At 39.5% G+C, this 27,258-nt stretch overlaps 1 protein-coding gene across 3 annotated transcripts in view; it reads right to left on the bottom strand.

Annotated features, from left to right (window-relative positions):
• LOC124622370 (probable dolichyl pyrophosphate Glc1Man9GlcNAc2 alpha-1,3-glucosyltransferase) overlaps window positions 1-27,021 on the bottom strand; it is an 81,638-nt gene extending 54,617 nt beyond the window's left edge. For 2 of the 3 annotated variants that reach the window (XM_047148050.1, XM_047148049.1), the window contains exons 1-5: window positions 26,709-27,021; window positions 26,285-26,557; window positions 22,242-22,434; window positions 5,537-5,773; window positions 5,344-5,449 (exon numbers count right to left, since the gene is read on the bottom strand). In XM_047148050.1, coding sequence (XP_047004006.1) covers window positions 5,344-5,449; window positions 5,537-5,773; window positions 22,242-22,434; window positions 26,285-26,557; window positions 26,709-26,767 — 868 coding nt within the window. In that variant the 5' untranslated portion in view covers window positions 26,768-27,021. The remainder of the gene's footprint in view (window positions 1-5,343; window positions 5,450-5,536; window positions 5,774-22,241; window positions 22,435-26,284; window positions 26,558-26,708) is intronic. The other variant, XM_047148051.1, reaches the window with a different exon arrangement.
• Window positions 27,022-27,258: the final 237 nt, after the last annotated feature.

The raw sequence follows: 27,258 nt of genomic DNA, 5'->3' as shown, positions 1-27,258 counted from the left end.
CCATCTGAGCCAGTGATCTGTGACTAATGATCTATATGTCAAAAGGTAATTAATGTCTTAGCTTACTTGAGCAGTACGCAGAGTTTCAGAAAGGATAGTTTATTCTCACTTTAGTGACTGTGTGCTTATTATTTATTCCATGCACATATAACTAAGCTAAGACAGTAAGTATTAACAAGAGTTGTTGTGAGTGTAGTATACAGAGATTCATTGTTAATCCTATGATCCAAGTCGAAACTATTAAGTTAAGGCAAATCTATCAACGGTGCAAATTGAAAGTGTATTTGAGGATGATGCTTACCAGCTGAAACAGAGAGAATAAACACAAACTTCAACGTACAGAAATTCACCCTGTCTGTCCATTATGAGTACATCTCATCACCTAATTTTGAAACCAATCATCTCCTGTCCCTTCAGAAACTCTTTTCGCCCTCCGTACTACAAAAAACAGTGTAATTAAGGGGGCCAGCATCATTCAAGATGGAGCAGCTCAAAATGTTTGGTAAAGCTGAAATATGTTGTCAGATGTTTCCAGAAATCTTTTGTTCTGCAGAAGTATGTGCACTGTTGTTCCAGACTGGGTTCGGGAACAATATTCACACCAACAGAGCTATCCCAGCACAAGTTATGACACCAATCCCTCTTTTTCCACCACGTTAATTATAGAAGGATTTCTCTCTCATTAAGTTTCATAAAAATTTCCCTTCATGTCATGCCAGACTAGAGTTCTGGAGAATGGCTTCACCATAGGCTAGGATTTATTTCCAGAATAAATCATTTAGTCTGCAGTAGATTATGCACTAAGTTTTTAAGGGAAATACTCAAGAACAACAAGGGTTCAGGATCAAGTCTTGGTCTAGTACAAAAATTTAATCTGTTGGGTAGTTTCACAACTTCTACAGGACCTGACAAAAAAGTGAAGCACTCAGAAGTGAATGAGCAAATTAAATGAAACTTCAAGGGTCAAGAGGGTACTGATGTTACTTGGATTATTACAAAACTGAGTCAAATTTGCTATGAACTTGGCAGTATGGCCCACTATCAGTATGATATTGTACTCCCTCTGGCCTGCTGAGAGTACCTCAACATCATGAAAACAGCTCTTAGAGACATGTGACATGTGCGGATGAACATTGTCCTGTTGAAAAATAGCACCACGGTACTAATGTAAGAGAAATGACACATGAGGACAGAGGATGTCGGTGGTGTAGAATTGTACTGTGAGAGTCCCTCAATTACTACCAGCCATGAAATGAAGTTGTACCCGATGGCTTCCCACACTACAACCCCAGGAGTAACCACATTGTGCCTCTACAAAATACTGGGAGAATGGTACCTTTCTCTATATTGGCGTCATAGTCTCCAACATTGGTCATCTGAGGTAGTGAAGAACCACAATTACCGACAAATTGTATCAGCCGATTGATTATAATTGTAAATCATCAGTATTGTAGTCAGAAGAAAACACTTTTTTTTTCATTTTGTGAAATTCACAATTTTACATTTCTATACATTTAAACCAATTTTCCAATCTGGGCAGTATTTTGAAGACCAGACAGTACTTCATTACAGCATCTGCATTATCTGTGAAAAGTCTGAGACTGCTGTTAATATTGTCTGCCAGGTCATTAATATATACTGTGAAAAACAAGGGTCCGAACACCTTCCCTGGGGCATACCTGAAGTTACTTCAACTTCTTTCAGTGCTCAGCATCCAAGACAACATTATGCATTCCAAGTACCAAGAAATCCACAAACCAGTCACAAATTTTGTTTGATACTACATACAACTGTACTTTTCTTAATAAACATTTGTATGGTACCAAGTCAAATGCTTTTCAAAAGTCAAGAAACACCACATCTACCCAGTTCCCTTGATGTGTGGCTTTCAGGATATCATGTGAGAAAAGTACAAGTTGTGATTTGCAACATTGATGTTTATGGAATCCATGCTGACTGGCACAGTGGAGGTCATTCACTTACAAGGGCACCCTCCATACTGTAAATCATGGATTTTGATGCGCTTCAAATATGTTGCACAGGCACTTACCCAGAGTACCTGGCTATCTGGTTTTTTAGCGATGGGCCTTGGTTTTTGAGAAACTCGATTTTGAAGTTCACTGCGTGCTTTGTATACCCGTAACATTACATACATACTGAGCAAGTCAGCGTAGCGCAGCGGTAAAGGTTCACGGCTACCATGCTGGAGATACCGTGTTTGAATCCTGCTCGTGTATCTCTCTCTCTCTCTTTTCTTTTTTTCCAAAACTGACCAAATTTTTTAATTTTATTTCAAGGAATATCAACAGACAGTGTAAGGTGTGCAAAATAATAAAGATATATTCTGTTATTATTTTTTCAAATATTCATTCCGTTTATGGTTCGCAGTTGGAGTTCCAAATGTTTGTACGATGGTCGCTTCTTGTATTACCTGAAATCGATCTCCGCCCATTATCGCCCCTCTCTCATGAATACCATTAGCCGTAATGGGAACCCCAGCTCCTAGTTGTGGCCAATGAGGATGCGAGTCGCATTCCTTTATGTTCGCATCTAACTACAGCGTCAGTTGCTCGCAAAGTGTCTCTAGTGTTGTGTGTTAGAAAAATTCTGTGAAATGGAAGAACCAAATGTTTCTGCAGTAGTGCAGACAGAAGATGATCCACAAGTAGAGGAGTTGAAGGAAGAATCAAAAGACGAAATCACAAATGCCATTAAATATGCCAAAAATCTACTCCGAAAGCAGTATTCAAACACGGTACCTCCAGCGCGGTAGCCCTGAACCTTTACCACTGCGCTACGCTGACTTGCTCGAATATATGTAATGTTACAGGTACACAAAGTGCACAATGAAATTCAAAATCGATTTTCTCGAAAAACAAGGCCCAACACTAAAGAACCAGATAGCCAGGTACTTAGTAAGTGCCTCTACAACATATTTGAAGCACATCAAAATCTGTGATTTACTGTATGGAAGGCCCCCTTGTTAGAGATATCTGATTAAATTGATGTAGGATTACATTCTAGGATTCAATAATACTGCAGATGAGCATCAGTGAGATCTGACGGTAGTTTTCTGGCTCACTTCTGTTACCCTTCTTGTAGACAAGTGTGATGACCTGTGTTTTTCATTTTTTAATCATTGGGTACAGTTTTTTGTTAAAGGTTCTATGGTATACTAGGGTTAAAATGGAAGCTGAATCCGCTACAGATTCTGTATACAAGCTGAGAGGGATCCCTTTGCCCCCTGGGGCCTTGTTTAATTTTAATGGTTTTAGCTGTTTGTCAAAGCCACTGACACTCATCTTTGCAGTGAAGTAAGAAGTAAACTTAGGCAGTGCATCTGTATCTTCCTTAGTAAAGGGGCATTTGAAAATGGATTTCAGTATTTCTGCTTTTGCTTGCTACCCTAAATTTCAATTCCTGTGTGATCCATGAGTGACTGGACACTACCTTTGGTTCCTTTGACAGCTTATACATATGACTAGAATTTCTTTAGGTTTTGTTACAGATCTTTCGATAATATTCTGTTGTGGTATTCATTGATGGCTTGAATATGTTCTCTTGACAACCAAATGAGGCTCATTTAGCATTTCTCAATTTATACCCATATGCTTTGCTTTACACCTATTGCGCAGAAGTCACCTTCTCTTTAGAACTGCCTTTACAGTGACAGTATACCAAGTGGGTCTCTTCACTCATGAACCGTTGTGCTAGGTGTTAAGGCCTTGTTGCTACTGCTGTAATGGTATGCTGAGTTCGTGAGCTCATGAAACGGCTTCTGGTGCAGTACACCACTAAGACAATTTCTCTCTGCCACTATTACACAACTATGACCCAGGGTCAGGTAACAGAATAGGTGTCTGTATACTGTCCAAGTAAGCCCTGTACGACGATCTATAACCAAGTGGGTGAGAGCTGCTATTCTATCTTCTGGGTAGGCTTCTGTCCACTGTCATCCAGTCACTGGCGGATTGTACTTGGCTGCCAATTGGCCAACATGAAGTTGATATCTTCATCCTCAGCACCGCCCATTGCACTGGAGGAACTTGCGCAAGTGGCAAGTCTCTATGGCACTGGCACCATCTCGCTTCTTTGTATTTGTGGTGCTTTTGCCCTGGCAGTGTCTTGTTTGGATGACACAGCACTAGGTACACATCTAGTAAATGCATGATCAACTATTCTTTTAAACTTGATCCGAATTTCTACATACTCCTGCTCAGAGGTAAATTTTTTGAGTTCCTCTTTGAGGTGTGACAAGAGTGCCTCTTTATCCAGCTTACTAAATTTGTAAGCCTTCTTAATTTTTTAGCTGCCCTTTTTTGTTAAGTAATGATTGTTGCTACAGTTACTGCATGGTCACTGATATCAGCTTCAATGTGTAGATCAGGTGTATTTGTTGCCATTATGTGTAATATATTTCCAACATGAATGGGCTCCTGAACTATCTGCTGTAGGCAGTTTTCCAAGAAGACATTTAATAATGTTTCCTAGAACACCTTCTCATGACAATCATTTTCAAAATTGTAATTTTTGCCAACTGATTGTTGGCTGATTAAAGTCTTCTCACTAATAACAGTGTGATTGGGGAACATTTGTACTAGTGAACTGATGTTTTCTCTCAGTTTTTCAGTTAAATCAGTTGGTCAACAGAAACATCAAATTAGAAGTTTACGCCCGTGCTTGATACAGCTAACACTCCACTGCTAAAGGGAAACTTTTTTCCTGGAGGAAACTACAGGTAGTGGGTAAGCAATTTTCCAGGATATCCTTTCTCAGAGTGTGAAAAGCAGGAGGGATATACTGGCAGAAGTGCAACTGTGAATGTGTGTCATGCCTAGATAGCTCAAACTAATTGCTTGCAAAAGTTGAGTGTCTTGAATTGAGCCCTAGTCAGTCTGTGGTCCTAAATGATATTCATTCTGTGACATTTCTCTTCTTTTTTCAGCCTTGGTTAACTCTGCCTCTTGTTAAAAGCACAGTCCAGCTAATCTTGGTCTCTCAATCATAAATCACAATCATCATCATCATCATCATCATCATCATCAACCCATGTCATTCCAACTTGTTAGATGGGTTGGCAAATGAGGCTTCATCAACTATGGTTCTTAAAACTCTCCTTATTTGATGCTGTCTCAAGTATGTCCTCTCTGCTTGATGCCAGATTCACCAAGTTCTTGCACCTCAGGCTTGGTCTTCCTCCTGGTCTTTTACTCTCTATCATACAAGCCACAGCTATTTCTTAAATAAAAGTAATTCACATCCCACAGTTATGATTGCATAGCCGGTGATGACATCTGTACCACATAATCATTTTAATACTAATACAAGAAGAAAATTACATACCAACAAAGGCTGCTGCCTTGTCAGCTACATTGTAGAGAGCCCAAAAATTCGGTGCCCAATATGCATGACACAAACCTCGTTTAAAAGGGAATAGGCGTGACATGACCTGAAAAATACAGGGTAATGTTTAATGTAAATGGTAACATGAAAGCCGAAGCAACACATACTTACTGAAGCATCTGCAAACACCCACCTGTGCAAACTGACCCAACACTATGAACGGTCCAAATGAGATCATAAAAATGCTTGCAACCACCACTGAAAGTTGACAAAATTTTGTCATTGAGAATCTGCTCCAAGTCACTGGTTGAGTTGAATCAAAACAGTAATTGCGAAGCAAATATATAAAATATGCTGGTGCTACATATGCAAAAATATGCTTCAAATTGAGAAGGATACAGAACCAGACTGCAGATTCCATAGTGCAACCCTGAAATGTAAACAAAGCCAAAGATGATCACTTAATATTACCTGAATAGATTCATATTATGACATGAAGATATCTAAACATTCCTTGATTCACTCATAGAAATTTTGAAGGTAGCAGGCATAAAATACATGGACAAAAATGTTATTTAATCTTGTACAGAAATAAGACTGCAGTTATGAGTCAAAAAACATGAAAAGGAAGCCATGATTGAGTAGGGACTGGGACAGGGTCGTATCCTACCGCCAACTTTATTTAATCTATACACTGAGCAAGCCATGGAGGAAATCCAGGAGAAATTTGGAAAGGGCATTAAAATTCAGGGAGAAGAAGTACAAACTTTTGTGATTTGTCAATGACACTATGGCTAAGGACGTGGAAGAGCAGTATGGATAGTGTCTTGAAAAGAGATAAGATGAACACCAATAAAAATAAACAATGGTAATGGGATGTAAACAAATTAAAGCACACAGTGCTGTGAGAATTAAATTAGGAAATGACACACTAAAAGTAATAGATGAGTTTTGCTGTTTGGGCAGCAAAATAACTGATGGTGGGAAACGTAGGGAAGATACAAAATGCTGACTGGCAATAGCAAGAAAAGCATTTCTGAAGCAGAGACTTTTTGTAACATATAAAATCATTTTAAGTGTTAGCAAGTCTTCACTGAAAGCATTTGTCTGGAGTGTAATCTTGTACAGAAGTGAAATGAGGGTGATAGCTAATTCAGACAAGAGAATATAAGCTGTTGAAGAGTCGGGCTAAGAAGAATGCTGAAGATTAGATATATAGATTGTGTAACTAATGAAGAGGTACTGAATTGAATTAAGGGAAAATTTTTTTATATAATGTAACTAAAACAAGGGATTGGTTAGTGGGACATATTCTGAGTCATGCCAGTTTAGTAACAGAAGGTATTGTGGGGGAGATGGGGAGGTAAAAACTGTAGAGGGAGACCAAGCCTTGAATACACGAAACAGGCTCAAATGGATGTGGGTTGTGGTGGTTATTTACAGATAAGGAGGCTTGCAAGGATAGATTAGCATTAAGAGCTGCATCAAACCAATCTTCAGACTGAAGACTACAATAGCAATACTTCTTGACTTCACTTGTCCTTGTCCACATGCATACAGGGAGAAGAGATGCACACCAATAAGGTGGGGTTTGTTTTTGTTAAACCTGTTAGGTCATCACATCAATGTCAGATGGTCACTTGGCTAAGCTAGTGTCTTTTTTAAATTACATTACATAAATTGTAAATGTTGCAGGAAAGTTTAGGATTGAGATCACTCATCGGCTCTCCTATAATCCTAAAGTATTACATAAATTACAGGGTGACAGTTATAGGACTATATGAAATAAAATCATCATAACTTCTGAACAGTTTGCATTAGGACATTCAAACTGCATGGTTGGCTATGGGGAAGATGGGAATTAGTATGCACTGCATGGTTTAGTTCAGTGACTAAGCCCACTTTCATTTGGATGGGTTTGTCAATAAGCAAAATTGGCACATTTGGGCTAGTGAGAATCCACATTTTACAATCGAGAAGTCTCTTCACCCTCAACAGGTGACTGTCTGGTGTGCAATGCCCAGTCACAGAATAATCGGTGCGATATTCCTTGATGGCACGGTGACTACTGAATAGCACATGAAGGTTATGGAAGGTGATTTCATGCCCATTAGCCAAAGTGCCACTGATTTTGACAAGATGCGGTTCATGCAAGACAGAGCTCGACCCCACTGAAACAGGAGAGCGCTTGATGTCCTGGAGGAGCACTTTGGAGACCACATTCTGGCTCTGGGGTACCCAGAGGCCACTGGGATGGGCCTCGATTGGCTGCCATTTTCATGAGATCTGGCCACATGTGAGTCCTTTTTGTGAGGCTATATTAAAGACAAGATGTACAGCAGTAACCCCAAAACGATTGCTGAGCTGAAAACAGCCATTCAGGAGGCCATCAGCAGCATCAATGTTCCGTCATTTCAGCAGGCCATGCAGAATTTCGCTATTCGTCTGCACCACATCATTGAAAATTATAGCAAGCATGTAAAACATGTCATAACCTAAATCCAAATACCTGTAGTGACATTTACATATTGAATACAGTGTGTGCACAGCGTATTTTGGAACTAATTAAAATTTTATTCATATAGTTCAATAACTGTCACCCTGTATCTTCCATAACCCCCATTTGGTACCCAGTTAAGTGGACATTCTGAAGTCTTTCTTTTCAAACCCCTTTAACATGTCCACGTCGTACTACTAGTTGTTAATGTTGAACAAAATCCCTTCCATATCATTTTGCAACATTACGCCCTGATATTTAAATGAAGGGACAGTGTCAAGCAGGACACTACTAATGCAATATCCAAACATTACAAGTTTGTCTTCCTACTCATTTGTACGAGGGCAGTTCAATAATTAATGTGACACATTTTTTTTCTCGGCCAATTTTGGTTGAAAAAACCGGAAATTTCTTGTGGAATATTTTCAAACATTCCCGCTTTGTCTCGTATAGTTTCATTGACTTCCGACAGGTGGCAGCGCTGTATGGAGCTGTTAAAATGGCGTCTGTAACGGATGTGCGTTGCAAACAACAGGCAGTGATCGAGTTTCTTTTGGCGGAAAACCAGGGCATCTCAGATAGTCATAGGCGCTTGCAGAATGTCTACGGTGATCTGGCAGTGGACAAAAGCACGGTGAGTCGTTGGGCAAAGCGTGTGTCATCATCGCCGCAAGGTCAAGCAAGACTGTCTGATCTCCCGCGTGCGGGCCGGCTGTGCACAGCTGTGACTCCTGCAATGGCGGAGCGTGCGAACGCACTCGTTCGAGATGATCGACGGATCACCATCAAACAACTCAGTGCTCAACTTGACATCTCTGTTGGTAGTGCTGTCACAATTTTTCACCAGTTGGGATATTCAAAGGTTTGTTCCCACTGGGTCCCTCGTTGTCTAACCGAACACCATAAAGAGCAAAGGAGAACCATCTGTGCAGAACTGCTTGCTCGTCATGTGGCTGAGGGTGACAATTTCTTGTCAAAGATTGTTACAGGCGATGAAACATGGGTTCATCACTTTGAACCTGAAACAAAACGGCAATCAATGGAGTGGCGCCACAGCCACTCCCCTACCAAGAAAAAGTTTAAAGCCATACCCTCAGCCGGTAAAGTCATGGTTACAGTCTTCTGGGACGCTGAAGGGGTTATTCTGTTCGATGTCCTTCCCCATGGTCAAACGATCAACTCTGAAGTGTATTGTGCTACCCTTCAGAAATTGAAGAAACGACTTCAGCGTGTTCGTAGGCACAAAAATCTGAACGAACTTCTCCTTCTTCATGACAACGCAAGACCTCACACAAGTCTTCGCACCCGAGAGGAGCTTACAAAACTTCAGTGGACTGTTCTTCCTCATGCATCCTACAGCCCCGATCTCGCACCATCGGATTTCCATATGTTTGGCCCAATGAAGGACGCAATCCGTGGGAGGCACTACGCGGATGATGAAGAAGTTATTGATGCAGTACGACGTTGGCTCCGAAATCGACCAGTGGAATGGTACCGTCCAGGCATACAGGCCCTCATTTCAAGGTGGCGTAAGGCCATAGCATTGAATGGAGATTACGTTGAAAAATAGTGTTGTGTAGCTAAAAGATTGGGGAATAACCTGGTGTATTTCAATGCTGAATAAAACAACCCCTGTTTCAGAAAAAAAATGTGTTGCATTACTTATTGAACTGCCCTCGTATTAACTTACATTTTTCTACATTTAGAGCTAGCTACCATTCATCACATCAACTAGAGATTTTGTCTAAGTCATTCTGTATCCTCCCACAGTCATTCAGCTGTGACAACTTCCTGTACACCACAGCATCATCACAAACACACACAGATTGTTGCCCATTATGTCCACCAGATTATTCATGTATACAGAATAGAATAGCAGTCCCATCACACTTCCCTGGGGCAATCCTGATGATCCCCTTGTCTCTGATGAACACTCGCCGTTGAGGATGAAATACTGAGTTATATTACTTAAGCAATCTTCAAACCACGCACATATCTGGGAACCTATTCCATATGCTTGTACCTTTGTTAACACTCTGCATTGGGACACCGTTTCAAATGCTTTTCGCAACTCTGGAAATATAGAATCTGCCTGTTGCTCTTTGCCCATAGTTTGCAGTATATCAGGTGACAAAAGGGCAAGCTGAGTTTTGCATGAGAGATGGTTTCTAAATCCATGTTGATTCATGGATATAAGCTTCTCTGTGTCAAGGAAATTTATTATATTCAAACTGAGAATATGTTCAAGAATCCAGAATGAGATTTTCGCTCTGCAGCGGAGTGGGCGCTGATATGCAACTTCCTGGCAGATTAAAACTGTGTGCCGGACAGAGACTCAAACTCGGGACCTTTGCCTTTGCGGGCAAGTGCTCTACCATCTGAGCTACCCAAGCATGACTCACGCCCCATCCTCACAGCTTGGGTAGCTCAGATGGTAGAGCGCTTGTCCACGAAAGGCAAAGGTCCCGAGTTCCAGTCTCGGTCCAGCACACAGTTTTAATTTGCCAGGAAGTTTCACGTTCAAGAATGTTGCAGTAAACAAATATTAATGATATTGGTCTGTAATTTTGTGGGTCCATTCTACCCACTACATTTATACTTAGCATTCTCTGTGCAGGCAGCCAGAGAAAAGTCTCACTTAATAACATGCTGTAATTTAAATTAGGTCAACCATGACTTCCTTATAAAACACTGTTCAGACAACAAGGGTGACTACTCAAATGTGGGGAAAAAAATTCCCTGAGAATTCCAGGTATGGGGAGCAATATGACATCATATGAAGTTCCTGGTAATTAATGGTAAGTGGAAGCCCCCCTTGGGGGGCGGAGTATCTCACAATAACTTTTTTTCCTGTCAGCTGAGATAGTTTGACCACAGTTTATAACATCGATAATTTATATGGACTCTTATTCATACAATTAATGTACTTTGAAATATTAAGTACTTTAAACTTTGTGATCTATAGAAATCAATAAAATTAAATTCCTGGGCTAAACTGAAAACACAGAATTCCCTGAGATTTTTTGGAATTCTTGAAATCCCCCGAGACTTACTCAATTTTTCCTGGTAAAATGTAATTTCCTGAAAATTCCAGGTTTTACAGAAGAATCATCACCCTGGATAAATCATAAGCAATGAGCTGTCATTGTGTGATGAAAGTTCAGGAATTCGCTGTACTTTATGACAAACATGCATCTCAATATTCAGTCAAAATAAAGAGTTCTTGCTCAATGACTCACGACAGAATCGTTCCAGATTATCAAAAAATCCAACTCTGCAAGTAGAAGAAATCAAACACATATACTTCGTTAAGTGTACATAAAAATCTACATCTGTACTCTGTGATCCACAGTGAAGTGCAAAGCAGAAGATAGGTTCCACTTTACCAGTTATTAGGGCTTTTTCCTCTTCCATTCACATATGGAACATAGAAAAAATGATTATTTATCTGCCTCTGTGGGTGGCATAATTGACCTAACTTTGTCCACGTGATCTCTATGGGATCAATATGAAGGGGGTTGTAATATACTCCAAGAGTCCTCATTTAAAGCTGGTTCTTGAAAGTTTTGTTAGTAGACTTTTCTCAGGACAGTTTTGTCTATCTCCAACAGTCTGCCAGTTCAGTTCTTTCATCATCTCTCTGAAATTCTCATGTGAGTCAAACAAACTCTTTTCTGTATACATTCAGTATCCCTTGCTAGTCCTATCTGGTACAGGCTAGTCCTACTTCGTACAGGTTCCACACCACTGAGTAACAATCTAGGATGGGTTGCACAAATGATCTGTAAGCAGTCTCCTTAAAGACTGATTTCACTTCCCTAGTTTTCTACCATTAAACCAAAGTCTGCTACCTCCTTTGCCCATGACTAAGCCCATGTGATCTTCCCATTTTCTGTCCTTATAAGGTGTTTCACCCTAGTATTTACATCAGTTTACAGATCCCAACGGTGACTCATTGATATTATATTCTTAGGATACTATTTTATTTTGTTTTGTGAAAAGTAAAATTCCAAATTTCTGAACATTTAAAGCAAGTTGCCAATCTTTGCATCACTTTGAAACCTTAAAAAGGTCTGACAATATTTGTACAGCTTCATTCAGACAGTGTCACATTGTAGATAACAGCATCATCTGTGAAAAGCAAGGGACCAAACACACTTCTCTGGGGTACAACCAGAGTTACTTCCACATCTGTGAATGTCTCTCCATGTTGCATCTTCTCCTCCAAGAAATCCTTGATCCAGTCACAAATTTCATGTGATACTCAATACAAACATGCTTCTGATAATAAGCACAGGTGTGGTACTGAGCCAAATGTTTTTTGGAAATCAAGAAATACTGCATCTGCCTGACTGCCTTGATCCATAGTCTTCAAGAAATCGTGTGAGGAAAGTTAGGCTTTACATGATCGATGTTTTCAAAATTCATGCTAGCTGGCATCGAGGAGGTCATTCTGTATGGGTTCATTATGTTCAAGCTCAGAATCTGTTCCAAGATTCTACAACAAATGGGTGTCAAGGATAGTGGGTTGTAGTTTTGTGGGTCACTTCTGATACCCTTCTCATAGACAGGTGTGCCCTGTGCTTCCTTCCAGCTGGCCATGATGTTTTGTTCGAGGGATTTACAATAGATTATAGTTCACAAAGAGACTAACTCAGCCAAAATTAGGTGTAAAATCTAATAGGGATTCCATGGGGCTTCAAAACAGAGTTAAGCATTTCTGTCGGTACTCTCAATATCAGTTCCTGCCATGTCCCTGAGTGACTGGACACTAACTTTGATTCCACTAACAACTTTACAAACAACCAGATTTCTTTGGGTTTTATAAAGATCTTGCAATATGCATATATTCCTTGATGTTTACTTCGCGGATCAAATATTCCATAATTTTTTGGGCTGCATCTAAGATATTCTTAATTCTTGCTTTAATATGTTGGCTGACAACCTTTCAGACATTCTCAAAGTGAGCTGCTTGCATGATTTTTAAATCATTTTACACTGTGGACTGTATGTGCATTTGTCAGAGTGGAGGAGAGGGGGGATTGGTATCTAACAGTGATTCCCTGCCTAGCTCGAGTATTGACAGGGAGAACACATCAGAAACACTTGGGCTACATATTCTGGCTGCACCTTGTTCCCATGCGAAGTGCTCACACTGCCGCCAACATATCATGTGGAGCTGAAGCCTTTAATCATTTGCTTTTGGAAAGTAGAGTTTTGACCTTGCCTGTACGATGTTTGTGACTGGATTGCTCTCTGGACTGTTGTTTATGCTTACGATGACTCTGCCATACTCCGGACTTGTTTTGGTTAGCTGTTCACTTTGTGAACTCCACTGTCATCGACCTCCAGAACCGGCTGCTGTTCCAGCGGTCTGTGTGTTCCAACGTGAGTGATCATAACTGTGTTCTACCTACACAGAGTAAAATGGAAAAGAGTGTACTCAGGAAAGGCTAGGTTACAGAATTAGCACACAAGTGGCAGAGCAGAGGATGGCTTCATGCAGAAGCAATAACAAATGGGTACAGGATCTGACATGGAGAGCAATAAACAAAAAATACAGATTTTTAAGCCATTATGAAACAAAGTAATAGTTTAATACGTAATACTACTCCAGGGATGCACCACTGATGAGATGGTGCCTGCCGCCCACTGTTCATTCTTCTGTGTGTGTGTGTGTGTGTGTGTGTGTGTGTGTGTGTTTTCCTATCTTTCATTCCCTCCAAAAAAGCAGAGGGCAGGACCTTGTACAACTTAGTTCTTTCAAACCATGCCAATCTAGCTGGAATTGGTTTAGGGGAAGCAGAGGGCAGGACCTTGTACAACTTAGTTCTTTCCAACCATGTCAATCTCGCTGGAATTGGTTTAGGGGAATCCAAATTCAGAATAATAATGTGTTTGAAGCCATTTTGACTATTGTTTGACCATGACTGTCTCAAGAAATATGTAAAGGTTTTTTTAAATCACTGCTACCAGCCACAAACTTTGTCAACTATTGTATTACTTATGTATTTAGCGACATGTTTCAAGGGTTAAACCTCATCTTCAGGGTAAATGGCATTACAAAAACAACTTCACAATAAGGTAATACTGATGTTACATAGTTTTTTCGTAAATGCTGTGGTCATCTCTGTGGTCATCTTTGTTCTTTTGGCTTGGCAGTCTCGTTGTGATGCATTGTGGTGTTTCCATTTCCGTGGCTCTCTTGGTCACTGTTCACAAATTGTCTCTAGCATAGCCGTAACTTGGGAACATGATCACAACGAGACTGCCACACCAGAAGAACAAAGATGACCACAGCATTTACAAGAAGACTATGTGACATCAATATGACCTTACTGTAAAGATCTTTTTGTAATGCCATTTATGCCTGAAGATGAGGTTAACCCTCGAAACATGTCGCTAAATAAATAGGTAATGCAATAGTTGACAAAGTTTGTGACTGGTAGCAGTAATTTTAAAAAAAACCTTTAAATATAATAATGTGTCTCGTGGCAAGCTATTTTTGAAATTCTGCACTTGCACAACAATGCAGCAATGGCAACAAAAGCTGCATGTGGGCATGCAAGGAATGAAAGTGTTTAGTCGGCAGTGGTTTTTGTATTCTATAGTATACACCTTGTGTCAGAGAGCTTAATCAGCCAATCATCAATGTGCTCAACTTTCTGCGACAGAGGTAAGCAACAATTTCATGTGTTTTTGCGAACTTGCAAGCATTTATTTTGGGATCACCACTCAATAATAATATAAGGGAGGCATAAAATTGAAACAAAATGAATATTTGTGAAACAAATGTGCCGAATTGTTTTTTTGCTGTGTCCCTTATGTAGTCACAGTGAGGGGTTTGTGGCCCTCAGTACTTCCAAGTCTGTACACACCCTTTTTACACTATCTAGGTACATGATGAGCACAATTATTCTATTGTGAAAATGTGAAAACAGTAATACCCTTTTACACTACCCCATTTTATGGAAATACAGAGCTACATGATTTGTCTATTTCAGTGCTGCACACCACTATTCCCCTACTCTGCCCACACAACATTCAGCTTACGACAGGTTTGGACGTGTTTCGTGCGAAGTCATTTTATCCACAGAATTGGGTTCATTCTAACTGTATCATCCAAATAAGAAGAAGAAAAAGTAGTTTGGGAATGTTTCCTGTACTTCATGAGCCAATTCTTACCAATTTTGAGTCAAGAAAAATGAATATGACAATGAAAAATTTTGCTTAGCTCTAGTTTCTGTGATACACACTAGGTGGAAGAATTTCATGTAAATGTATTAAGAGATAAATATACATTTTAATTACATGTTTTAACAACCTCCACCCCCCCGAACCATGGACCTTGCCGTTGGTGGGGAGGCTTGCATCTCACAGTGATACAGATAGTTGTACCATAGGTGCAACCAGAACGGAGGGGTATCTATTGAGAGGCCAGACAAATGTGTGGTTCCTGAAGAGGGGCAGCAGCCTTTTCAGTAGTTGCAGGGACAACAGTCTGGATGATTGACTGACCTGCCCTGGTAACACTAACCAAAATGGTCTTGCTGTGCTGGTACTGCGAACGGCTGAAAGCAAGGGGAAACTACAGCCGTAATTTTTCTCGAGGGCATGAAGCATGTATGGTTAAATAATGATGGTGTCCTCTTGGGTAAAATATTCCGGAGGTAAAATAGTCCCCCATTCAGATCTCCGGGCGGGGACTACTCAGGAGGACTTCGTTATCAGGAAAAAGAAAACTGGCGTTCTATGGATTGGAGCATGGAATGCCAGATCCCTTAATCGGGCAGGTAGGTTAGAAAATTTAAAAAGGGAAATGGATAGGTTAAAGTTAGATATAGTGGGAATTAGTGAAGTTCAGTGGCAGGAGGAACAAGACTTCTGGTCAGGTGAATACAGGGTTACAAATACAAAATAAGATAGGGGTAATGCAGGAGTAGGTATAATAATGGATAAAAAAATAGGATCGTGGGTAAGCTACTACAAACAGCATAGTGACCGCATTATTGTCGCTAAGATAGACACGAAGCCCATGCCTACCACAGTTTATATGCCAACTAGTTCTGCAGATGACAAAGAGATTGATGAAATGCATGATGAGATAAAAGAAATTGTTCATATAGTGAAGGGAGATGAAAATTTAATAGTCATGGGTAACTGGAATTCGGTACTAGGAAAAGGAAGAGAAGGAAACATAGTAGGAGAATATGGAATGAGGGTAAGAAATGAAAGAGGAAGCCACCTGGTAGAATTTTGCACAGAGCATAACTTAATCATAGCTAATATTTGGTTCAAGAATCATAAAAGAAGGTTGTATACATGGAAGAGGCCTGGAGATACTTGAAGGTTTCAGACAGATTATATAATGAGAAGACAGAGATTTAGGAACCAGGTTTTAAATTGTAAGACATTTCCAGGGGCGATGTGGACTCTGACCACAATCTATTGGTTATGAACTGTAGATTAAAACTGAAGAACCTGCAAAAAGGTGGGAATGTAAGGAGATGGGAGCTTGATAAACTGACAGAACCAGAGGTTGTAGAGAGATTCAGGGAGAGCAATAAGAAACGTTTGAGAGGAATGGGGGAAAGAAATACAGTAGAAGAAGAATGGATAGCTTTGAGGGATGAAACAGTGAAGGCAGCAGAGGATCAAGTAGGTAAAAAGACGAAGGCTAGTAGAAATCCTTGGGTAACAGAAGAAATATTGAATTTAATTGATGAAAGAAGAAAATATAAAAATGCAGTAAATGAAGCAGGCAAAAAGGAATACAAACGTCTCAAAAATGAGATCGACAGGAAGTGCAAAATGGCTATGCAGGGATGGCTAGAGGACAAATGTAAGGATGTAGTGCCTTATCTCACTAGGGGTAAGATAGATACTGCCTACAGGAAAATAAAAGAGACCTTTGGAGAAAAGAGAACCACTTGTATGAATATCAAGAGCTTAGACAGAAACCCAGTTCTAAGCAAAGAAGAGAAAGCAGAAAGGTGGAAGGAGTATATAGAGGGTCTGTACAAGGGTGATGTACTTGAGGACACTATTATGGAAATGGAAGAGGATGTAGATGAAGATGAAATGGTAGATATGATATTGCATGAAGAGTTTGACAGAGCACTGAAAGATCTGAGTTGAAACAAGGCCCCGGGAGTAGACAACATTCCATTAGAGCTACTGGCAGCCTTGGGAGAGCCAGTCCTGACAAAACTCTACCATCTGGTGAGCAAGATGCATGGGACAGGTGAAATACCCTCAGACTTCAGGAAGAATAGAATAATTCCAATCCCAAATAAAGCAGGTGTTGACAGATGTGAAAATTACCGAACTATCAGTTTAATAAGTCACGGCTGCAAAATACTAACGCAAATTCTTTACAGACAAATGGAAAAACTGGTAGAAGCCGACCTCGGGGAAGATCGGTTTGGATTCCATAGAAATGTTGGAACACATGAGGCAATACTGACCCTACGACTTATCTTAGAAAATAGATTAAGGGGAGGCAAACCTACGTTTCTAGCATTTGTAGACTTAGAGAAAGCTTTTGACAATGTTGACTGGAATACTCTCTTTCAAATTCTGAAGGTGGCAGGGGTCAAATACAGGGAGCGAAAGGCTATTTACAATTTGCACAGAAACCAGATGGCAGTTATAAGAATCGAGGGGCATGAAAGGGAAGCAGTGGTTGGGAAGGGAGTGAGACAGGGTTGTAGCCTCTCCCCGATGTTATTCAATCTGTATATTGAGCAAGCAGTAAAGGAAACAAAAGAAAAAAAATCAGAGTAGGTATTAAAATCCATGGAGAAGAAATAAAAATGTTGAGGTTCGCCAATGACATTGTAATTCTGTCAGAGACGGCAAAGGACTTGGAAGAGCAGTTGAACGGAATGGACAGTGTCTTGAAAGGAGGATATTAGATGAACATCAACAAAAGCAAAATGAGGATAATGGAATGTAGTCAAATTAAATTGGGTGATGCTGCGGGATTTAGATTAGGTAATGAGACACTTAAAGTAGTAAATGAGTTTTGCTATTTGGTGAGCAAAATAACTGATGATGGTCGAAGTAGAGAAGATATAAAATGTAGACTGGCAATAGCAAGGAAAGCGTTTCTGAAGAAGAGAAATTTGTTAACATCGAGTATAGATTTAAGTGTCAGGAAGTCATTTCTGAAAGTATTTGTATGGAGTGTGGCCATGTACGGAAGTGAAATGTGGACAATAAATAGTTTGGACAAGAAGAGAATTAAAGCTTTCAAAATGTGGTTCTACAGAAGAATGCTGAAGATTAGATGGGTAGATCACGTAACTAAAGAGGCGGTACTGGATAGAATTAGGGAGAAGAGAAATTTGTGGCAAACCTTGACTAGAAGTAGGGATCGGTTGGCAGGACATGTTCTGAGGCATTGAGGGATCACCAATTTAGTATTGGAGGGCAGTGTGGAGGATAAAAATCATAGAGGGAGACCAAGAGATGAATACACTAAGCTGATTCAGAAGGGTGTTGGTTGCAGTAGGTACTGGGAGATGAAGAAGCTTGCACAGGGCAGAGTAGCATGGAGAGCTGCATCAAACCAGTCTCTGGACTGAAGACCACAACAACAACAACAACAACAACAACAACAACATGCTAACAACATTGAAAGTGTATTTGAACTTTTTTAAATGGTAGTTACATTTTATGAGTTGTAAATTGCTGGAAGAATACCTCGCAGATGGTTGGGTCTGCAGAGAATCATGTGGTGGCTGCTTGAGATCGTCATCTTTTAGTGTGCCTCTAGTAATGGAGTTCCGGAGCATTCCTACACAAAGACCGCCAGTAATCTGCAAGCACTGCTTCATTCCAACGGTCCTAATATCTTAGTTCCATAACAGTAATGTCCTGACGGAATCTTTCTCCATGTTCATCACGGACAGCTCCACAACTAGGAGGGAAAAAGTCTAGGTGGGAGTGGAGAAAATGGATTTTAAGGGATATATTGGATCGAAGATTATGGTAGTTTTTGCAGGAGTACTGTCACCAACTGGTTGTAGTTATCATCTCCTTTGTTGCCTAAAAATCCACAAACAACTCCCTTGAAGGTTTCCCAAGTTTCCTTTTCTTTCCCCTTCAAAACTTGAACAAATTCAGGATCCTTTACAATTTCTCAAATTTGTGGCCCGATAAAAACACCATCACTTAATTTTGGAAATTTCTCTCTCTTGTATTTCGAGGGGTGTCCTTCTTGGTTCATATATTTGACAAAATTTTTCATCAAACCCAGCTTTATCTGCAGCAGTGGAGGAACATCTTTTGGGTCTATGAGAGGCTCGGCAATGACATTTTTCTCACTAGGGTTAAGTTTTCTTGCAGGCTACTCCACTTTAATACAATGCAATTTCCTATCCCTACTGCCCCACATACATAAGAAGCAGCAATGTTTTGTGTACCCCAGTTGCAATCCTAAGAGCATGGTAATGACTTTTAGATTCTCCATTTGTGTTTATGATATTTGATTGAGTACAAGAGGGCTGTCATATTTGCGTATGTCTCCTTCATGTGAAATGGATGACCAACAGGAATAGAAGGAAGACAATTGCCATTGTGAAATGACACAGCTTCTAAACTAAGCTTGGAGGAGTCTACGAATAGAATCCTTTAATACCACAGCAAACAACAAGTGACATCACTTTCAAGAGGATTACATTGCTGTAGTTGAGACCCAAAAATTTCTGCCTTCTCCTTTGACAGGTCAAGGCCTCTAATGAGATCACCCAATTCCACTAGACACAGTCTGTATGGTTTATCACCTTTTCCCTCAAAATCAAGGTCACAGGATGTGGAAAGCTTGATTGGTTCTTCTTCTTCTTCTTGTTCCACACTGTCTTCATTTTCTATATCAAACACACAATTTTCGGTTGGAGTAGGAACTTTCCCAAAATCTACCCCTTTTCCTAGACCTCTCCAGTCCTCTTCCTTTACCCCTCTTCCTTCCTCTTCAGTACTTCTGCCTGAAGAAGGAACCATTGGCTCCAAAAGCTTGTCTAATTATAATATTTTATGTGTTTATTCTGCCGCCACTTGGTGAGTAAATTTTTTATATTTATACTATTACCTAATTTTGTCAAATTTTGATTGTTTTCATTGTTTAATAACCAATATTTTAGCAACTGAATGTCCCGCACATCTGAGACAAATTTTCCTGCGAACAATGGAGGGTTTGTCTGCTGAAATAACAGTTGCGTTGGTTGTGTTTAATGCAGCTATTAGATGAAATCTTGTGAATATGAAAATAACAATTTACTACACAAGGAAAATTCAAAGATATGCTGAAAAGTAATGCCTCTGAATTTTTTATTGTGTTCTCAACATTGTTTGAGATATTACATGTTATGCATATTACTTGGTTGACTTTCCCACTTCACTGATGCAAGCTGCAACCCTCTGCCACCAGAAGGTTCCAAATTGTAGTGAATAACATGGCAATGCGTAACATAACTACATCAGTGCATGATGGTGCTGTAATCGAGTTTCTTGGTGCAGAAAAAGTGTCTCCAATTGAAATCCACAGAAAAATGAAAGCTGTGCTTGGTGATTCCCTAGCGACATCAGTAATGTGTGATGGTGAGTTGTCCGTGCTCACCATTTTGACCCAAGAAATGAGAGCATTAGAGTTCTACCCAAATGCATCACAGATGCCAAAAAAGCTAAAGACCATATAAGCAGGCAAAGTGATTATCACAGAGTTCTGTGATGTTCAGGGTATGGTGTATTTGGAATCCATGCCTAAAGGCACCACCATAAACCCTAAGAGGTACTGTGAGACCCTCACAAACTCAAAAGCATGAATTCCAAGACTTTGTCCACATATGGAGTACCCTCCCCTTCAGGCCACACACAAGCACTGCACTGTCATTGATCATCCTCCTTACAGTCCTGAGTAGGCCCCATCCAATTTTCACCTGTTTCCAAAAATTAAACACCTCCAAAGACTTCACTTTGATTGTGATGAGGAGGTGCAAGCAAAGGTGAGGTTGTGGCTCCATCAACAAAGTCAGGCATTCTACAGTGACAGTTTCAACAAACTAGTCTCTCACTGGGAGAAATGTATTCATCCCCAGGTGACTATGTTGAAAAATATGTATGTTCACTTGAAGAATAAAGATGTAGAATGTTAATAAAGTTTGCTTCATTTAATAAGCCTTAATAGTTTTCACATAAAAAAATTCATAGGCTCTGACTTTCAGCACATTGTCATATGTGGACACATTTGGTTTGTTATTGTGAGGAAGCCAGGGGTCGAAACGAACCTTATAGAACAGGCATAGAATGAAGTAGTCAGCACAATACTTTATTTATTGAACAACAAACATCCTGATTTTATTCTCTTGGGGTTATCAATACGGTCACTGAGCTATAATTATACATGGCACATCATGTATCATGAAACAGGGAAATTCATTCTTAAAATGGTTCTTTAATTTGAAAGGTGCACTGAATATATTTTAATACTAGCAGTCCATAGATGAGATGGAAAAAAAAAGATCGGAAGAACAGCGCAGCTCAGGACATTGCATTTTGCTTCCATAAAATGGGGTAAAACAAAGTTTTTTGAACAATATACATCAGGTTATTCCAGGTCAAGTGGCACCCCATGGGCATTTGGGTACTCGCAGGCAACTGTGGGCAAACAGTTGATGCGTGGACACTCAGGCAGCTGAGCTGTAGTCTATGCAGTTGTACCTCCTTGTTAAGCAACCACAGGCAGGGTTCGCCAAGAGCCTCACACTTCTGTTGGGCAGCCTTCACTACTTGCACTTGCCTGCGGGTGAGCTGATGGGCATTCGAGGTTGCCCAATTTAAATGTAAATTTTATAGGTCTAACTAAAAGTGTGCCTGATATCATGCAGTACATGCTCATGCAAACATTAGATTAGTCCATTCTACAGTGATAAACAAACGAATATCAGATGGATTAATAAAATGCACATTACTTTTGTAACTTTCAGTTTGCACTGTTTCTAAAAATGATTTCAGTTTGTTGAAATACACGCACTCATCACAGACTGACACGCTAGTTCCATAGTTTGACTTTTCACTTGGTTCTAAAATATGGAGGTAATGCAGCCTGTCACATGAAATGTCTAGTGTATCAATTTCTTATTTACAACAAGAAAATTCAAATGTTGACTTCTGAATTCAAACACAATTTGTTTGCTTCCATTCATCGTTCTAAGTATTTACTTATAAAATACTTTTTTGTGAAACTGCTAAAAAATCTAGCTACTTATTGCATGGAAAAAATTACAAAAAAAATCAGAAAGATTTACTAATTTTTAGAAAAAGTTGGCCTTTGTCCACACATAAAGAGAAATATACATGACAGTAACTAATCTCCAATATTATCATGCCCCACACTAACCTGTAACATTCTTGCAATTGACATGAGCAAGACACCAAACAACATGCCATTGTATTGGAAGTGTATGTGGTCAACCAACAGAAGGCCAGCATTGCACAGAAGCAGGACTTGCAGGACTGTAGCCGGAGACTTCCAACGAGATTTCCATTTACTGCTTTTTCTAACTCCACTTGCACTCAAATACTGGCAGCACCTGCCACAGTTGTTGCAATAAATTACTTCAAGTACCACAGAAATATAGATAGGAAGGCAAAAGATTTGTAAAAGAATCATAGCGGATTGCTGAGATGTCACATACATGTTACAAAGTCGTGAACACACTGTACCTACCTACATCAAACTTTTGTATCAAACAAGCTATATTACAAAATATTGAGCAGAAGATAGAAAAATATTTGAATTTTACTGAGTCACACAATGATTCAGCAAGCAGCAACAGTTACTTAGTATAACTGAGGAAGCAGACCAGATGACGGCCTGTTTAACACTACAGAAAGCAAAAGTTTACTGGTATCCAATGTTAACACTGTCTATGGTAATGCTTTCAGATACCTGCTTCTCTTGTTAAAGTATATCTTTGCAAATTTCTTATTTCTAATAGTCCTTGTAAATCGCTTACAGTTATGAAATGTTCTGTCAGGTTAAACTGGGTGCTGGATCAGGACCCAAACCCCACACTTTATATCTTTTGTGTGCAGTGCTGTTACCAAACGAGCTATCCAGGCCTGCCTTTACAGATTCACTTCTCACAGTACTTCTTTCCTACTTTCCAAACTACACTGAAGCCCTACTGTATACTTTATGGGCTACCTTTTCTGAAAGAAGTGGCTTAGGAGATTAAGCTTACACTCTCTAGCAATGTGTACGGCATTTTGAAAATTTTTGACAGATTAAAACAGTGTGCTGGATAACAACTCAGACTGAATGTGTAAGAAGTTTGTTATTTATATTATAAGACTTTTTTTGATACAGCCATGTAACTGTAAGAGGATAACAAAGTTCTATACATAAGTTTTTCTCGATGTCTCAAATAGATGCACTAGAACTGATGGAAAAATTCTCAATTCTGAAGGTGCATGCTCATGCCCAGCAGCACCATAGTCACCTATACAGGACAAAAACTCCAGCCAGGATCTGTATATGAGACAACACTGGGCTACTTAGTCACTTCATGGTTGCGTTTCGAGCCACTCTTAATCTCCACCTGAATCACCAGCCGCTGATGTACTACTGACCCGAAATTTCAAATAGATGCAAACTGTTCTGGTATTTGCGCAGCTGCTGACAAATTTGCAGCTTTCCTTTGTAAACTCTTAAGAGAGAGTGTGTACAGCTCATAGTGCAATGCTGATTACCTTACTGCTTTCTAACATTCTTGTACAAGGTAGGAAAGAGATCATTAGATGTTATGAGCTTTCTGAGTACTGCAACATCAAATAACATTGATTTGGAGTTTCATGTTCTTGGAACACTAGGAAGGACACCACAAACAGTAACTTCAGATGCCCAGCAAATGGGAAAACAAATGAGCAACATAGCCAGCAAATGGAATTATTCTGGCTGCTCAACACACTGGTTTCACACAACTTGTGACCATTTGTGTTCCTATCATTGTACAAGACCTGAGAAACTGGGACTTTTACATTTTCTGGCTGCATTAGAATTTAGTGACATTCCAATTAATTGACTCCTATGGTGCCAAATGGTTTCAGCTACTTGGTAAAACTTTTCAGTTAGTGGATGTGGTAGACTTCTATTCCCTGAAGTCTACAGTCAGCTAGGGACCTATTTATAGTTAAAATGGCTCTGAGCACTATGGGACTTAACATCTGAGGTCATCAGTCCCCTAGGATTTAGAACTACTTAAACCTAACTAACCTAAGGACATCACACACATCCCTGCCCAAGGCAGGATTCGAACCTGCGACCGTAGCGGTTGTGCGGTTCCAGACTGAAGCGCCTAGAACCGCTCGGCCACACTGGCCAGTGCCTATTTATGGCAAAAGTGCCATGTGGCACCAGTCTTTCTCCAACTTCACCAGAAGGCATTCATATGTTGCAACTGATTTAAGTTATCACAGCTGTAAGTGGAATTTCATTTGTCAATCCCTCCCCCTCCAAAACCAGAGTAAACAGTGCAATATTGATTCTTTCGTTTGTAATGTCATTGTTTCAGCCAGTTGAGTCCTTAGTGAAGCCAGATTCATCCTGTTAAAGAGACACCAAAAGAAGAAATGTTTTTCAAAGAATTGTGGAGTTGTTCTCTGTAAATGGACTATCACATACTTCAGGAAAACACAGTATATTCACTTCTGAACAAACAAACATAAAAATATCAACAGGTAAGGTACAACATGAACAATAGTGAGTGAAAATGGGACAAAGTTCCAGATTTTTAGATGTACTTACTGATTAGATTGGATCAACACTTGCTCCATAGATCATGAATATGACACTTCGTACTGAAGTGTAGTGTGTCAGTTTAACAATAGCTTTCTTTCTGTGGCACCTGAATTTTTAAAATGATTGTAAAATTACTAATTCATATCTAAAAATTCACTTATGGAGTAGGAGCAGTTGTCATTCAATTTATTTTTAAATGCTTGTTGACTATCTTTCAGACTTTTGATGCTTTATGCTAAGTGATCAAAGACTTCTGTGGAAGCATAATTTAATCCCTTTCTGTGCCAAAGATTTAGCCAAGAATAGTGAAAACCAACCTTTTTCCTAGTGTTGTAGCTAGAAACTAATAGCAACTAATAAAAACAAAAATCTGAACTGGAAGAATAATGTTATTGCCCTTCTCAAATGGCTAAGTTCAGCCATTGTAGCTCCTTATATAATTGCTCATATTTCAGAAACATACAAATCAACATCTTAATATATTTTGCATATTTCCAGTCATTAATGCCTCACAGCACAATTTTCTATGATAATACATCACTTACAAAGAAACTGACAGCATCAAAGTGCAGTCACATCATCAAGTGGTTAGGCAGTCTAGCTGTGTGGAGACAATATGTATTCAGTCAGTAATGATTAATGAAAACAACCACAGCTGTGTTAATACACATTTACTGGATTATGATCAGTTTTGTTACTTTAGGACATCATCTAGCAGCGGAGTTGTGCCAGTATCATCACATAAAAGGGTCTGGTTGTCACACGTAAAGTTAGAGACAAAATTTGGAAACAACAATCACATGCTGTAATGACATTACAAGTGCCTTATTGTTTTTATTTTCTTTTTGAAAACTGATCTGGACACTGTCTGCAGAGTAGAAATTTGCAAAACTGTTATTCTTGGCCTGTTTTCTTATAGAAAGATTGGACAGTTTCTATTGTCTTGCAGGATTTTTTGGCCCACAGGAGAGCATCATAAACATGCTGAAAAACCTGAACTTGCAGATAACTTAAGATAGGTGCAAACTATTATGCAAAAGCCTACTTAGTTTCAAGAACCAGAATGGATTGGGGAGAAACCCTGGGAGGTTTCCATTGCCATATGCTTCACAGTGGTTTGCTGAGTGTGGATATAGATGTGGAAATGAAACTACTGATCAAAGAGAGCTGTTGGAAACAATTTCTTTCTATGCTATATATAATTATTTATGTAACAAAAGTAGTATAGTACAAAAATGGACAAAGATTATTTACAAAGAAACAAAAGAACAGATTGTGTCAAAAGAGTTATTTGCATGTTTAGAATGATAATCATAAAGGCAACAAACTGAACTATTACCCTTTCTAGGAAATTGTAATGTTTTCCCTAGTTCACAATTGAGTATCTACAAATAATAAACATCTGCATGTGCAAGACAATTGTGTTTTTTTTTTATACAGCACACACATTCAACTTTAAATATTCGAAATTTCACAATGACATATGCCTGTTTCAGTTATCTTAACTATAAGCAAATTCGTACACAAAAATTGCACTTATCTGGCATCATTTAGTGGAATCAAACACTACACAAGATCACTCTGTAACTATAACTGAACAATTAGCTTATACAGTACTTTCAGCTACCAATTACACTTACTCTTTTGTACCAAAAGCTAGCATGAGGTCTGCTACAATTACAGACAGTCTTTGGAACAAAACTGTAGAATAGGATGCATAATTGAGGTTCGTAACTTTTAGCATTTCAGGATCAAAGAATTGTGCAATGTGCGACAGAATGTACTCAAACCAGGCGAAGAAAGGTGGGTAATCAAGCGTCCACTCTGAAGTTGTGTCATTGTACCACTCCTTGATCGGTAGGCTATGAGTTACGGCGAGCCAATTACGATGAACTTCAAAATCTGTTGAACGGCTAAAAATTAAAAGGAATCAGTTCACCACACTGCTCACAAGTTACAGCCCTTATCATATTATACCCTAGCTTATAAATGTTGAGAAAATCATGAAATTCTGTCATGCTTCAGGGACTATTCCCAAAATTTTATTAATTTTTTAATACTCACTATGTTGGGATAAGCAAAAGTTTTACACTGGATACTAATAAAAATATATACCAAAACATTTCGTCCGGGTATATTCTTGAAACTACTTTATCAGCGAATGGTTAGCATCTGTCTCCTATCATTGTAATAGTATTTCGAGACCGCTGCTCGCACGCTACACTGACTACCTCTACAACCAACGTGTCCCATCAGCGCATGATTACCGCGTCAATGTTGACACCGTGCATCGTTTACCAACAAAACCTCGAATACATAAAGTTATCGATAGTGTATGTGACGACAGTACCATCGTAGAGAGGTATCGAGTATTATCTGTTACCTGCCCTCTAATAAAGTGTCACGAATGTACTTTCACAGCGTGCGGGCCCATCCATTGTAGCCAACATTTCGGATTCATCATCTTCCCTAACATTGTAAAAACGCGAGAGGTTTCTTGTCATTTTTTAAAGTAAGAATTGGGCAGTGATAGCTGTGCTTTGGGTTTACGTAGCAACACGGACGACTGCGTAAATGACGGTTGTAATAACTAGTCAGATAAAAGCGACCGAAA

Source organism: Schistocerca americana, chromosome 7 (assembly GCF_021461395.2).
Source record: "Schistocerca americana isolate TAMUIC-IGC-003095 chromosome 7, iqSchAmer2.1, whole genome shotgun sequence".
NCBI lineage: Eukaryota > Metazoa > Arthropoda > Insecta > Orthoptera > Acrididae > Schistocerca > Schistocerca americana.
The sequence above is the reverse complement of the archived record's forward strand: the minus strand, read 5'-3'. Positions and strand labels throughout refer to the sequence as shown.